Source organism: Sinocyclocheilus anshuiensis, unplaced genomic scaffold (assembly GCF_001515605.1).
Source record: "Sinocyclocheilus anshuiensis isolate Anshui unplaced genomic scaffold, SAMN03320099.WGS_v1.1 scaffold1646, whole genome shotgun sequence".
In the NCBI taxonomy this organism is placed as follows: Eukaryota; Metazoa; Chordata; class Actinopteri; order Cypriniformes; family Cyprinidae; genus Sinocyclocheilus; species Sinocyclocheilus anshuiensis.
In genome coordinates, this window is record NW_015547838.1 from 437,749 (window position 1) to 453,678 (window position 15,930).

Genomic DNA, 15,930 nt, shown 5'->3' on the forward strand with positions numbered 1-15,930 from the left:
GCTATTCGTTTAAACAATGGCAAGACTTTCACACTGAGAGAGAAGACATCTCTCTTGAATACGTCTCTTTGTTGCACTTAATCCAAAAGATTTGGAGAAGAAATGTCAACAACAACATTTGTACAACATTTTTGGGCATCAGAGACAAATGCAATAATAATAATAATAATAATAAAGATAATGAAATACTGAAAAAATGCTATGGTAATTGTTTAACGTTGAATTCCCTTACTTTACGGTGTAATAAGAAAGGCCTGTAAAAATACATATTGATTTTTCACAGGTGTTTTATTTTGAATTACAGATTGTGTTTAAGGTTTTAAAGAAATGTCCTTAAAAACGATATTATCTGTTTTTCTACTGACTTTTTTTTTTACAGAGTAATTTCACAGTAAAATACTGTCAAAAATGCAGTTTTTAGATGTGAAAAATAACACTTTATCTTATAATTTAACTTATTAAAAAAACGACATTCCCAGAATCCTCTGCATGACAGCTCACATTTGATGGTGATGAGTTAGCTCACTAGGTCTCAAGACATTTTTGGCCACTTAGGCGCGTGCAGCATTTTTGGGCGCTCTAGGCAGGCAGTTCACTAGTTTTGAGCCACAGCCAGACCCCTCACCGAGCGCACATACATCGCGCTGCCTCCTCACGCAAACTTTACGCTCTTCTCTGCAGTTCAGACGATCATTCATGATTTTTCCCCTCACTCACAGTGGCGTGAACGCGTTGCCATGACAGCACCGTCTCTAACGGCGCTCTCCGTGATGAGTTTGCTCAGTCTGGGCTATTTGTCCCAGGACTGGACGAGTCCGAACCATCCGCGTCCGCACATTATCTTCATCATGACAGATGATCAGGGCTTCAACGACATCGGCTACCACAACAGAGACATCCACACCCCGACACTGGACAAGCTGGCAGCGGAAGGAGTGAAGCTGGAGAACTACTACATCCAGCCCATCTGCAGTCCATCCCGCAGTCAGTTCATCACTGGCAGGTAATTCACTCACTCGCTTCAACCAACTGTTTGCACCATGATTGTGGACGTTTACTTAGTATTTTTGTCACATAAATATGGTAATGAGTGGTAAATAATATCAAAGCACCATGGCATTGCCATCACTGTACCTCAGTACACTCTTAAAAATAAAGGTGCTTCACGATGCCATAGAAGAACCTTTTTGTCTAAATGGTTCCATAAAGGACCTTTAACATCTGAAGAACCTTTCTGTTTCACAAAAGGTTCTTTGTGGCGAAAGAAGGTTCTTCAGATTATAAAAAGGTAAGAAAGAGATGGTTCTTTAAAGAACCTTTGACTTCTCTTTGTGGAAGCAAAAATGGTTCTTCTGTGGCATCGCTTGAAGAACCTTTTGAAGCACCTTTATTTTTAAGAGTGTACATCACAGTCTGTTTTTTTAAGGGTGATATTGTTACAATAAAGTGATTTACATTGTCAGAATCATTTAAGGCAGTGGTTCCAGGTGGCGGGGGCCCACTAGGGGGCCTCAAGATGACTTAAAATGATGTGATTTGTATAGACCTGGAAAAGTTGTGTAAATTCATAAATCTTATAAACCTGTGGGCATTTTTATACATTTTATGAATATACTTTTTATGCCAAGTTATGCCAAGCTCTAAAATATTTGATCAGAAACTGTGAAAAATGATTAAAAAAATTCTTATGGAGTAAATCAGTAACAACTGGAAAAGTCATGGGGCCTTTGAATGTTGTCGTGGACAATGTGGGGCCTGGGAGTGAAAAAAGATCCACTGATTTAAGTAAACTATTAATCGTTTAAAAATAGGGTAATTTTCATCAACGATATTATATTTGGTCAAACATACACTAATAAAAATGTTTAGTATTCAGACCTATTTGTGTATCAGTTTGAGTGATTCTTGAACACAACTGACTTGAATGCTTCATTCTAACATCACTCTTATTTGTGAGCAAGTTCTGCTCTACAAAAGAGCAATATTTTAGCCAATAAATATTTTATGGTAGAACGTAACTTGAAGAACTTATTTAATTAAGTTTATATGTACACCAAATCAAATTTATATGTACACCACTTTTCACAATACACATTGTTTTAAAGCAGCTTCACAGAAAATTGTGATAAAACTAATGTTCAGGTTAGGAAGGTCAAGACAGGGCAAAGTTTATTTAATAGCACATTTCATACAATTCAAAGTGCTGAACATGAAAATAATTTCCCTGACATTTTCAGGTCATGCACAAAGTAAATAAATCAGTTATGTGGAGTCCTGATGTCTATGGCAATACAGTGTGTGAAATAAATCAATCAATCCATGTCTGTGCTTGTGACGAGATGTGTTTGTGAGTTCTGATCCATTTATATTCCTTTCCCTTTCCGCTCTAGATATCAGATCCATACCGGTCTCCAGCACTCGATAATCCGCTCTCGGCAGCCCAGCTGTTTGCCCTTTGACCTCCGGACGTTGCCGCAGCGGCTGCAGGAGGCGGGATACGCCACGCACATGGTGGGCAAATGGCACCTGGGCTTCTACAAGCGTGATTGCCTGCCGACCCATCGCGGATTCCACACGTACTTCGGCTCCCTGACAGGCAGTGTGGATTATTACACCTACAAGTCGTGCGACGGGCCGGGAATTTGCGGGTACGACCTCCACGAGGGTGAGCGTGTGGCATGGGGTCAGGGAGGGCGTTATTCCACACATTTGTACGCGCAAAGAGTCCGAAAAATCCTTGCTGCTCACGATCCTTCATCCCAGCCTCTTTTAATTTTCCTCTCTTTCCAAGCCGTGCACACGCCATTGCAGTCACCAAGGGAATACGTCTATCCGTATCGACAAATTGGAAATGTGTTTCGTCGGAAATACGCCGGGATGGTTTCGGCCGTAGATCAGGCGGTAAGGAATGTGACGTACGCGCTCCGAAAGTATGGCTACTATAAGAACAGTGTCATTATCTTTTCTACAGATAACGGTGGACAGCCGCTCTTTGGTGGGAGCAATTGGCCTTTACGGGGAAGAAAGGGAACGTATTGGGAAGGAGGCATCCGTGGCATTGGATTCGTCCATAATCCGTTGTTGAGACGCAGGAAGAGAGTTAGCCAAGCTCTGGTTCACATCACCGACTGGTACCCAACGCTAGTGGGACTCGCAGGAGGGAACGTTTCCCGGATGGACGGGCTTGACGGATATGACATGTGGGAAACCATTAGTAATGGGAAAGAGTCTCCACGTTTGGAGATCCTTCATAATATCGATCCTCTCTACAACCCTGCCTGGCACGGATCTTTAAAAAATGGATATGGGATCTGGAATACGGCCATACAGGCAGCGGTTCGAGTTGGAGACTGGAAGCTCTTGACCGGAAATCCTGGATATGGAGAATGGATTCCGCCTCAGATGCTGGGAAACTTTCCGGAATCTTGGTGGAATTTGGAACGCCACACGGAAGCGAAGAAATCCTTGTGGCTCTTCAATGTGGCGGACGATCTGTATGAGCGTTACGATCTTGCAGAGCGCCGGCCAGATGTGGTCAAGCAGCTGCTGGCCCGTTTAGCGTTCTACAACCGGACTGCCGTTCCGGTGCGCTACCCTTCGGAGGATCCTAGAGCCGATCCAAGATGCAACGGAGGGGCTTGGGGTCCTTGGGAAGGAGATGAAGAAAACTGGGAGGCGTTTTATCTTAGAAAGAGAAAAGTCAAGAGGCAAAAGCGCAAGTTCTGCAAAATGAAGTCATTTTTTTAGAAGACTTAACATTCGAATGATGTCAAACAGGATTTGAACAAACACGTCCTACATGAACTGACAATTACAAATGCTGCTGACAGTAACACATTATCATTTTAGGGACTTTGATTATGAATTTGCCTGGTATGGAGTCACTAATTTGAATTTGAGTCCCATGATCACATTCACTGAAGCATGTGTTTCTGCTTACTTATTTTGACCATCCACATAATTTCTTTGAGCAGATTTTGACCCCTGCGGTTTTCTGATAATGTGACCTCGAACCCCTGTGCAATGAATGTTGAAGGAATCAGTGAATGGATTTTGTATCCTCTGATCTGGTGTGCAGTGTTTGCACCTCATATTTATATAAAATACCTGCTAGGAGACTAAAATGAATCTGTTAAGTTGTTTTGAGCATGTATGTGACTGTTTATGTTTGTTTGCTACCTGATTCTACCTATTCTGGATACAAAAACTCACAGTGTTTTGCATAAATAAAATGAACGTTTTCAAAAGACTCAGATTCTCTTGTTCTGAGTTTATTGTAATTTCCAGTGGACTGATTGCCCTCTAGTGGACACCTGAGATTTATTTATTTAGACTACTAGTGGACAAATTAAAGTGTGTACATTTGCTAAGCTTGCTAAGCTATAGCTGATTTCTTGATATTTTTTTTTTTTAACATATGCGAAGCATATCGCCTGTTTACCTATAAAAAACACTGGTTAGGGGCCTTCTGGGACTGCACTATAGCTGCACACAGAGACAGTATAAAGGGCTGCTTGTTAAGTGTGTGTCTTTCAGAGAAATGGGCCTCTCAGAGGAGGGCGCCAGACTCTGAACTGAGAGACTTCTGATTCTTAACAGCTTCATTTTATTGAGATGCCTACTGTACTGGTTTGACTCCTGACCATATAGAAATTCTTTAAAAATTAAGATTTTTTTTTTGTTTAAGTTGAGAGTTTATTCAAGCTGTAAAACTATTAATGAAGTCATTATGTACATTAACAATTTGCTAAAACTACTGTATATAAGTGGCACTCTGTTGTGCGGCAGGATTTTGAACAGCCTTTATTATTAGAATATTTTTCCCCATATCTATATTTATCACAATATTCATTTACCATTACCATGTTTCTTAGACCTTGAGAATTAATGTTTAATTTGCCCCATGAAATCCCTGAAATGGTTCTTTGTGTTAGAGTTTAGGGTTCTGTAACTGTATCTGTAACTGTCAAATGATTATTGATTTTGGAGCTCAACCAAACTATAGTCTGTCAACACACTCTCAACAGGTAAATTATTTAATTATTAAAATGTCTATACATTTTTAATTTTCAAATTGTATCTGGTTTCCTACCAATTATGTCTTTTCTCTATTTTGTTTTTTATTTTTTAACAGAACACCTCTAAAAAAATTGTACACCTCTGTTCAGTTGAGGAAATTTCTCTCCTCTTCTTTATTAAGTAAGTAACAGACATATTGGATTTATGATTTAAACTGTTAGTTTTCATTTATTAGTATTACTTGGGTTTAAGCACAGACATTCCTAGTCTCTCACACACACACACACACACACACACACACACACACACTAAAGCTATCCTATGACTTTTATACATAAAAAAAAAAAAAAATTAGTTTATCATAATATTGCTTGTTAATGTTATTAATGGAATCTTTTACAGTATATTTGGGGCTCCTTGGTTGGCTAATTTTCCAATATTTCATAACAGGTTTGTACTCATCCTGTTTTATCGGTTTGATTCATACGTGTCATTTGTTTAGTCTCAGTTAGGTGCTATAATCTATTTCATCTATAAAACTCAGTTTACGTAGTCTACTATTAAAATATAAGCTAGCATTACAATATAATAAGTTCTAACAGAGACCGTTTTTATAAATATGATATATTTAACATGTTAAATCATCAAAACAGCTCAATTATTACACATATTAGGTGAATTTATCGATCTCATGATATTGATATGATACATCACACCCGCGCGTGCTCCCGCTTGTGAAAGTCTGTACAAAGGTGAACGAGTCCGAAATACGGGTTACTGCGAGTCAGACGAACCACCAATCACAGGCTTCCTAACGGTCTGTCCATTCGGAGGGCGCCTCTGATTGGTGGAGATTTTGGCGACCAAACACAACGGAGAAAGTAGTAAACGCTGGCCGTCAGAAGAGTTCGGTCTCATACAGGTCAGTAGTAAAGCCAGTTTAAAGGTCATTCGCAGTTCCTGATGTATTTTATTCTTTATTGAGTAATGAAATGCATTGTATAGTAGCATAATAGCAACTGTTTTATTGTTTTGCCACATCGCGACGTGTCATTAATGCGTATGGCTGACAGCAGAAGAGCATGTGTGTGTATGGAACTGAAATATGACACTATGAACTCCTCTTGGTTCCAGTTTCGTATTTAGCTGTTGTTGCTTGGATATGTATTTTCATAATTTAATAAATGCACATTGTGTGAAGTGCCAACCTTTATTTTAAATCAGCATGTGTTTTGTAAAGAGCCTCTGTGTTTTCTTAGTTTGTGAATTAAGAGACAGAAAGTCATTTGTCATATGTGTATGACTACATACTGAGACTGAAGTTCTTAAATTAAATTACTGACCTCTAAATGCATTCATCATGTGGCTTAGCAAAACTACTGTTATAGAAGTTGGTTGTCATCCTAGAAATTGAGCATTAATCTGTCTTAAAGTATTGTGGTTGTTACTGAATGTTGTCTTGCAAGAGATCCATCGTGTCCCTTTTGACCTTGTTGTATGGCAACAGCCATGTTTCTGTTTATTGTTTTCATTCCCAGCATCCCTCCTACCTGGGGAAATCACCTGTGTGCATAAATGAAAGGTTTAGTATTAAACAATAGGGTTTCATGGGGGGAAAAATGCATGCAGTTTCATGCAATTTCAGATTTGCCACTATTGTGAAGCCGTAGTGTACAGTATGATTGTAGATCATCTCTTGCCCTCATTGTGGTTGTGTTGATGGGTGGTTGTATTTTGGTTTAAGGCATTGTGATTCATATGTACTTTGGTATTCTTGCAGAGCTTGTTTGGTGTGGTCATTGTGTTGCTAATGAACAGGTATAGTGGAAACTAAGGGTTTGGAAATGGACGCCTGGTAAGCAGGACAAAAGGTCACGGGCGTCTGCCGTCTGAGCGTGTGAATGCGTGCCTGTAGCTCACACCTGTTCATCTTTATTAATAATGTATGCCGTTGATTGTTGTATTCATTCATGAATTTTATATGAAGGTCGCATATCTTTCAAGAATTTATAAGCGAGATGGCAGTGTATATTTTGTCAACACTCGTAAGTAGAGTAAAACTCAACCTTTGTCCCGGTCAGAGGCATGTGATAGATATCACAAGGTCAGACTGATACTGCCTGTCTGATTTAATCTGGTTTATTGCGTTTATTATAGTCTCAAGCTGTAAATAAGATCTGGAGACCCATGATGCAACATGATTGTCTAATGTTATGATTATGCAATAGCTGCAGCACACAGCTAGGTGATGTTTTAGATACTTAAACTTCCCACTTCTCAGTTTGACTGGTTTTTAGTTATGTGTTTTTTTATCATGGATAGAACGAAACGTGCTGATTTGATTGGTCAATATTTATTGATGGTCATTGCTGAGGTAAGTACAGCGCTTCCTGGCTCATTTCTGTTTGTTCAGTCTCTTTGGAACTTGTCATGAAATGTTTGTCAGGTCATGTGATGCAATCTTGTCTGTCGTGTGGGTTTTGAAATTATGTAAACATTCCTTATGAATGACTGAACAAAACAAGATCTGGAGTGAATCTCAAGAACTTGTCTTGGTCATATTTCACCATAAAGCCTAAGAAATGGTGCTTTGCATAAAAATATAAGCCTATTTTAAGACCATTTTTTTGCACTACACTCTTAAAAATAAAGGTGCTTCAAAAGGTTCTTCAGTCGATGCCACAGAAGAACCATTTTTGGTTCCACAAAGAACCATTCCATTCAGTCAAAGGTTCTTTAAAGAACCATCTCTTTCTTACCTTTTTATAATCTGAAGAACCTTCTTTCGCCACAAAGAACCTTTTGTGAAACAGAAAGGCTCTTCAGATGTTAAAGGTTCTTTATGGAACCATTTAGACAAAAAGGTTCTTCCATGGCAGTGTTTCTCAACCCTGGTCCTGGGCACCCCCCAGCACTGCACATTTTGTGTGTCTCCCTAATCAAACACACCTGATTCAACTCATTAGCTCATTAAAAGAAACTCCAGGACCTGAAATGGGTGTCAGATAAGGGAGACATACAAAATGTGCAGTGTTGGGGGCGCTCAGGACCAGGGTTGAGAAACACTGTTCTATGGCATCGTGAAGCACCTTTATTTTTAAGAGTGTATACCCTTATTTTCATAACAATTAAGCACATTATTTAATATTTAAAGTCTTTAAATATAGTATTGTTTAAAAGTTTGGAGTCAGTATATGTTTTTTTTAAGAAATGAATACTTTTATTTAGCAAGGATGCATTAAATTGATCAAAAGTGCATAAAGACATTTATAATGTTACAAAAGATTTCTATTTCAAAAAATGCTGTTCTTTTGAACTTTCTATTCATCAAAGATGAATCCTAAAATAAAATTCCACATAATTATTAATCAGCACAACTGTTTTCAACATTGATTATAATCAGAAATGTTTCTTGAGCAGCAAATCAGCATATTAGAATGATTTCTGTATAGGATCATGTGACACTGAAGACTAATGATTAAAGATGCTGAAAATTCAGCTTTGCATCACAGAAATAAATTACATTTTACAATATATTCTCATAGAAAACAGTTGTTTTAAATAGTAATAATATTTCACAATATTACTGTTTTTACTGTATTTTTGATCAAATAAATGCTGCTTTGATGTTTTCTTTCAAAAACTCTTGACTTTTTAACAAAAGGGTATGAAATGGTAGTATTTGCTCTACTGCCTTTAAGGCCCGTTCACACCAAGAACGATAACTATAAAGATAACTATATTAGTGTCCACACCAGCGGACGATATCGTCTGTTTATTCCAAGCGCACACTTGTCTGCCGCTTTAAATTTTCGAGCTCGTTATAGCAGGATTAATTCTGATTGGCTGTCAAAATTTTATTGTTCATCAGTTGGAAAAAATCTCTATTGTTTCTCTGTGCTTTTATCATTATAGCTGTGGTGTGGATTCTGCTATTCTTTAAAATTGAGAACGATTTTGGGACCCAAAAGAGGTATATTACGGTAGTGAGAATTTTGTTGGAAATGGCATGAAAATAGAAATATTTCTGCAAAATTATTAGCTATATATTTTTTTTTTGAAGTGACTAAATTCACATTGCACTAAAGTTTACACTTCAAATCAGTGGAAAGCTGTCTTGTTCTCGAGTCTCATGCGGATGTTATATGTCCACTGGCCTCTCGTCATAAATCGCATGCCTTTAATATTTCTGGATCTGTTCCACTCATCCTCATGCCACTGTTTTCCATTTGTTGTGCCACTGTTTTTAAATAGCAGCCCTGCTTTGGGAGGGGGTTGTGTCTGCGCCCATCGGGTGACCGGCCTGAGGGTCTGTCATTGGTCTCACTCACCCCCCCATCTCAGGAAGAGTTTAAAGGACATTGCCGTGGTCACGTCACCTTTGCCCTGGAAAGTTTGTACACCAGTGGAATGAGACGAAGTGTTTATGTTTATCAGCTCCTTTTGACGGGTCGACACCAAACCCAGAGAGATAATGAGGATATCCTTGATAAATAAACAGAAGTGTGATATTGTAGGTAGTGATTGACCGATATATAAACTAGGCATAACATTTTGTTTAAATTTGGGGTCAAAGATTTGTAATGTGCTTTTTTTTTTTTAAAGAAGTCTTTTCTGCTCACCAAGGCTGCATTTATTCGATTAAAAATAGGCTACAGTAAAAACACTAATATTGTGAAATATTATTACAGTTTCAAGTAACTGTTTTCTGTTTGAATATATTTTAAAATGTAATTTACTCCTGTGATGTAAAGCTGAATTTTCAGCATCATTACTCCAGTCTTTAGTGTCACATGATCCTTCGGAAATAATTCTAATATGTGACCCTGGACCACAAAACCAGTCATAAGGGTCAATTTTACGAAATTGAGATTTATACATCATCTGAAATCTGAATAAATAAGCTTTCCATTGATGTATGGTTTGTTAGGATAGGACAATATTTGGCCGAGATACAACTATTTGAAAATCTGGAATCTGAGGGTGCAAAAAAATCAAAATATTGAGAAAATCGCCTTTAAAGTTGTCCAAATGAAGTTCTTAGCAATGCATATTACTTATCAAAAATTAAGTTTTGATATATTTACAGTAGGAAATTTACAAAATATCTTCATGGAACATGATTTTTACTTAATGTACTAATGATTTTTGGCATAAAAGAAAAATCAATAATTTTGACCCATACAATGTATTTTTGGCTATTGCTACAAATTTACCCCAGCGACTTAAGACTGGTTTTGTGGTCCAGGGTCACATATGATGATTTGCTGCTCAAGAAACATTTCTTATTATTATCAATGTTGAAAACAGTTGTGCTGCTTCATATTTTTGTGAAAACCGTGATACATGTTATTTTTCAGGATTCTTTGATGAATAGAAAGTTTAAAAGAACAGCATTTATTTGAAATAGAAAGCTTTTGTAACATTTTAAATGTCTTTAATATCACTTTTGATCAACATAATGCATCCTTGCTGAATAAAAAAAAAGTTCTGACTACAAGCAGTATTTCGAAGCATTTGACTAATAAAAAACCCATGTCGGTCAGCTAGTCATAGTACTTTTATCACAGAACATCAGCGTGATGTAGTCAGCATATAGTTCTTGTTGAGTATTGACACAGTAACAATCATATCTAGTCAGTTGTGTTATTTTAGGACTTAAACTATTGGTTGGTTGCTTGTTTGACTTCCTGCTCTGTGATTGGCTGACACAGCAGGTTCTAAGAGAGTGTGTGTCCAATAAGGCGCTGGAAGGGGTCGGCAGGGGTCTGACCTGCGGTTGCACATAAACTCAACTCGTAGTTGTTTAGACTGAACTGTTTTTACCTTCACCTGGTCATTTCACCTTCCTGTTGGCGTGATTCTGTGGGTGCGGGAAGCACATCGGCACCCACGTTTGAACGTACCTCATTCTTCTAGTCTCAGGTGAAGTGTGTGTGTTTTGTGTTGGTCATGTTGAGTTCTTGCCTAGTGATTGAGATGGTTTGACTTTGCTGTCAGCACCGTGAGGAAGGACGGGTTTTCAAGCAAGACGTGTACAGTTGAAGAAACTAATTTGATAGTACAATTGCTTTTGGCAGAATGCAGAGAGTTTAGTGTTTGCTGTTTAATTCTGAATGAATGAGGATATTGAATTGTTGATAGTACTTTAACTCCAAGTCTCTACAGGATTTAACACTTTGTGTTGTTTGTACAGTATGCAGTCATGCATGAGCTTACAAGGGTTTCATGCTATGTCTGTTTTTATACACTAAGTGAAAGCAGTTTCTCAGAATGATCTGCCCTGGTGCTGTAAGACTAGAAGTGGGTGAGAGGTTAAAGCGGTAACGCGTCCTTGCAAGGTTTAACATGAATCATAGCTGACGGTGACTCACGGCCCTAATGATAGCTTGTTGCAAATGAAACTTGTAGTTAATATAGTTAATTTGAGTATGATTATAATGTTTAGTTGGACCTGTTGAATATTCAAATCCTCAGTTTCTGTGATAAACTGATCAAATACAAATCTTTCGTTTTTTTAACTAAAAACGTTGATCAGTGGACTGTAGGACTTTGAAACACTTTTCACTCAGAATTTGGTAGTAAATTTCATATAATTACTAACAAATGGTAAGTATGTGAAATTGAAATTCGAAGCAGTGTTTTCTTGTAAAACAAAATCCAGTATTCGGTTTTATTTAGTTTTGTAAAATATAAGTTAAATGACAAGTTAGCGAAGTGTTGGTTGCTGTGAAGGTTTGTTCTCAGGTAAAAGCAAAGCACAATGTTAGCTGAATTACAGGTGGAGTAGATGAAGATAACCTTCCAGAACATCTGATAGTTTAATCAGTTAAACTATGACTCTTCATCACTGACTGTTTTCCTGCAAAGATAATGTGTCACAGTTCACTTTGATTACCAATTGATTGATAAGATTTAATCAAAGTGATTTCCACAACATTACGAAACACTTGACAGGATTTTACAGCACAATAATGTGCCAATAAAAACAGATTTTATAGGACAATAAGCAAGTTGTCTGCCAGACAAAAACATGTTACACCATACACTTTTCACATTGTCTTAGTGATTGAACTTATATTTCATATTTCTTTTGATTTTTTAATCCCAAAATTAAAAAGAAAAAAATATTTCCCAAAAAGAAAATTTAAAGGGGTCCTATTATGCTTTTTCACTTTTTCAACTTTAGTTAGTCTGTAAAGTTGCTGTTTGAGCATAAAAAAGATCTGCAAAGTTACAAAGCTCAAAGTTCAATTCAAAAGGAGATATTTTATCTAACAGAAATCACTTTTCAAAAACTACAACGAACGATTTGTTTAGACTACAACACATATTTTCCGGGATTTGTGATATCACAAAAGGAACTATTCGAGCCGTTCATGCTAGACTGGGGAGAGAGGTATTGTAATAAGTGAAGTGACGTGAAGTGAAGTGACATGTGGCCAAGTATGGTTACCCATACTAGGAATTAGTGCTCTGCATTTATCCCATCCTAAGTGCACACACACAGCAGTGAACACACACACACCGTGAACACACACTCGGAGCAGTGGGCAGCCATTTATGCTGTGGCGCCCGGGGAGCAGTTGGGGGTTCGGTGCCTTGCTCAAGGGCACCTCAGTCGTGGTATTGAAGGTGGGAGAGAGCGCTGTACATTCACTCCCCCCACCTACAATCCCTGCCGGCACGAAACTCGAACTCGCAACCTTTGGGTTACGAGTCCAACTCTTAACCATTAGGCCACAACTTCCCCACACAATAATAATGTAAAATATGTGAAAAATAATGTGTTTTTCGAACAACCTAGTATGAGAGCCTGTTCTAGTACACCCCCAAAACAAAATCTAGACTTTGTAAAAGAGCATAATAGGACCCCTTTAAGCTTTTAATTGGACCATAAACATGTTTTGGTTCAACAAACAGGGAACAGGTACCGTCAGCTCTGCTTATCAATGACATTTTTTTTTTTGAAGTTCATTGGTATTCCATTACACATAAATATGGTAATATCAAAGTATTTTTTTCCCCCTGCACTAGGGTATAAGCGCAGTAGGGTCTAATATAACCCCTGTTGTCCTCCACAGATTGAGTTCGCTGTTGTCATGCAGGCACACGAGCTGTTGAAGCAGCTGCGAATCCCTGAGCTGTCTGAGGTGAGGGACTATTTCCGCAGCCTCTCCACAAACACCCTCCTCGGCATGGGCGCGTTCACCGCCGTCACGGCGTACTGGTTCGCCACCAGACCCAAAGCCCTCAAACCGCCCTGTGACCTGCGCATGCAGTCAGTAGAGCTGCCGGTAAGACTATACTACATTAAGATGAACTCAAAGTCTGTCTGGTTGCAGTCGGAGATTTGATATGAAACTTTGCATTTGGTTTTTGTCGATCAGGGTGGAGAATTTGCTCGTCGAGGAGCGGTTTTAAATGGAGGCCCACTCTTGAGCCATTTCTACGAGGATGCCAAGACCATTTACGAGTTCTTTCACAGGGGTCTGAGGGAGTCAAGTATGTACTTTTTGCTTTTATTTCAACCTTGAAGCAACAAATAAATAATAAAGTTAGACATACTTGTGCATCTAACTTAATATAAAGATTTGTGTGATAATATAGTTATATTTTGCAATGAAATGCTATATCAACCTGTGGTAAAGTGGTCAGCATTAATATATCTCATGATGTTGAATATATAAAAATAACAAAACAAATCAAATTGGCCTATATGTGATATCTTTATATTTCTTTTCAGAAAACGGTCCCTGTCTGGGATCCAGAAAACCAAAGCAGCCGTATGAATGGCTTTCATACTCAGAGGTAGGTTGATATTTCTGCTTCCATATCTGTTTCTGTTTTAATCCATACTTTTTGTAATTGATACATGCTTTTGTAATTATGTAAGTCTTCTGATATTTTCACTAACCTCACCACTTATGGAATGCCAGGACTGACAAAATTACAAATAAAAAAATATATAAAAAATATACAAAGAAATGTAATAATGTAAAATAAATAAATACCACTTATGGAATGGCAAGACTGACAAAATTACAAATAAAAAAATATATAAAAAATATACAAAGAAATGTAATAATGTAAAATAAATAAATATATAAATAAATATGCAAAGAAAAGTAAAAAACAAAAAACAAAATAATTATTTATACTTTTATTTCCTTTTTTGTTTATTTTTTATTTTTTCCACATTTTATTTATTTTTTCTTTTATGTAGACATTTATTTATTTCTACATTTCTTTGTCCGTAGGCTAATGAGGAGGGCGTGTTTTTCCTCAGGAATAGTAATCAAGCCAGTGTAGGCGAGTTGTAAGCTTTGAGGCCACAGTGACACCTTGTGGTGCCCAAACAAAATACAAGAAGTGTACTGTAGGCTACATGACCTGCCTATTGATAGTGGGATGAATGACTTAGATGGGCAATATGGCCAAAATCTTATATCATGGGTAGGGCTGTGAATCTTTGGGTAGACAGCGAATCGATTCGATTCACGATTCATAGGTTTTCGATTCGAGAACGATTTTTGCAAATTAAGAACGATTAAATTCGATTCGATTAACGATTCGATTCTGCATTCTTTAAGTGCATTCACAGGATAATTTAAATGCTTCCCCTAAATTCTTTAAATGCTTGGTCAGGGGGCAAATTACACAGCAGCCTTTATAGTTACAGAACCATAGGTTCGAAAAAAACCAACATTTTTGTCTATTGTTAGATGCTAGTTTAATGATGCTATGGCATGACATGGCATATGTAGAAATTTATGTAAAAAAAGAGCTTTAAAAGTATTATGTATAGGCTAACATTTTGTCACACCAGGGGCGTAGCCATCATTTCAGAAGTGACAGAAATGTCAAATTTAATAATTTTATGTATGTATGTATTATTATTATTATTATTTTTTTTTTAAAATCTTTTCTTATCTCTTACTTTGAATTTGCTATAAGAAATCAAATACACTTCTGGACAATAATCAATCATTTGTAATCTATAATTTTTTCCTAATGGCAATTTTATGATTGTTTTATATACTACAAACAATTTCAATTTTCTGCACAGAATAATAAAATAAAATATGAAATATATACTTTATAGATTCTGTAGGCTACTGTAATAAATTATATGTCAATTAGCACTGCATCATTCATAAATTGTATTTATTTATTGTGTTTATTGTCTTAACGTTTCAGTTCATTCTGCTTTTTATACAGTTTAGCTGCAGATATAGCCTGGCACGTCTATGAGCGCGAGATCACTTCTCTTGCAGTGTGAAAACTTCTTTATCTAATTTTCATAAAATTAAATTGCTATAGTATTTAACTTTTCCTCTCCATCGGCGAATGATGATTCTGAAAGAAAACGCACCCGAAGTCTGTTTGCTATAGCAACGAACGCTACTTTCATGCATCTGATTATCAGATAAACTTTGCGCTCTTATTTCAAGGTTGTTGTTAATGCTGTGGTTATTTTAACAGTTTCCTTCGTACATTCCGTTGAAGGACATTGTTAAAACAGATTTATCATTCAATGAAACTGTGCGTATGCTTTAGACACTTACATTTTTGCTCCGTCCATGCAATAAATGCGCAGCCTTCGACTGCTTAGGTAATGTCGTCGTCGGTATGACTGAGAGCCATTGAAGCAAACCTCGATTCAAGAACGATTTTTGCAAATTCACAACGATTCGATTCGATTCGATTCTGCATTCTTTAAGTGCATTCACAGAATTATTTAAATGCTTCCCCTAAATTCTTTAAATGCTTAGTCAGGGGGCAAATTACACAGCAGCCTTTATAGTTACAGAACCATAGGTTCGAAAAAAACCAACATTTTTGTCTATTGTTAGATGCTAGTTTAATGATGCTATGGCATGACATGGCATATGTAGAAATTTATGTAAA

The 15,930-nt window shown here is 37.2% G+C and overlaps 1 protein-coding gene and 1 pseudogene across 3 annotated transcripts; both read left to right on the forward strand.

The window, feature by feature from the left end:
* The first annotated feature begins 557 nt into the window (after nt 1-557).
* LOC107704641 (arylsulfatase I-like) lies at nt 558-4,142 on the forward strand. 3 transcript variants are annotated; one of them, XM_016507628.1, is made up of 4 exons: nt 558-1,003; nt 2,391-2,648; nt 2,792-2,901; nt 2,972-4,142. In XM_016507628.1, exons 1-4 carry the CDS (start codon nt 738-740, stop codon nt 3,745-3,747), a joined length of 1,410 nt encoding a protein of 469 aa, XP_016363114.1. In that variant the 5' UTR covers nt 558-737; the 3' UTR covers nt 3,748-4,142. The 3 variants fall into 3 exon arrangements, with proteins under 3 accessions (XP_016363114.1, XP_016363113.1, XP_016363112.1); XM_016507627.1 differs by having other exon boundaries at nt 2,391-2,665; nt 2,792-4,142; XM_016507626.1 differs by having other exon boundaries at nt 2,391-4,142.
* A 1,747-nt stretch (nt 4,143-5,889) lies between these two features.
* LOC107704656 (long-chain-fatty-acid--CoA ligase 1-like) overlaps nt 5,890-15,930 on the forward strand; it is a 29,048-nt pseudogene continuing 19,007 nt past the window's right edge.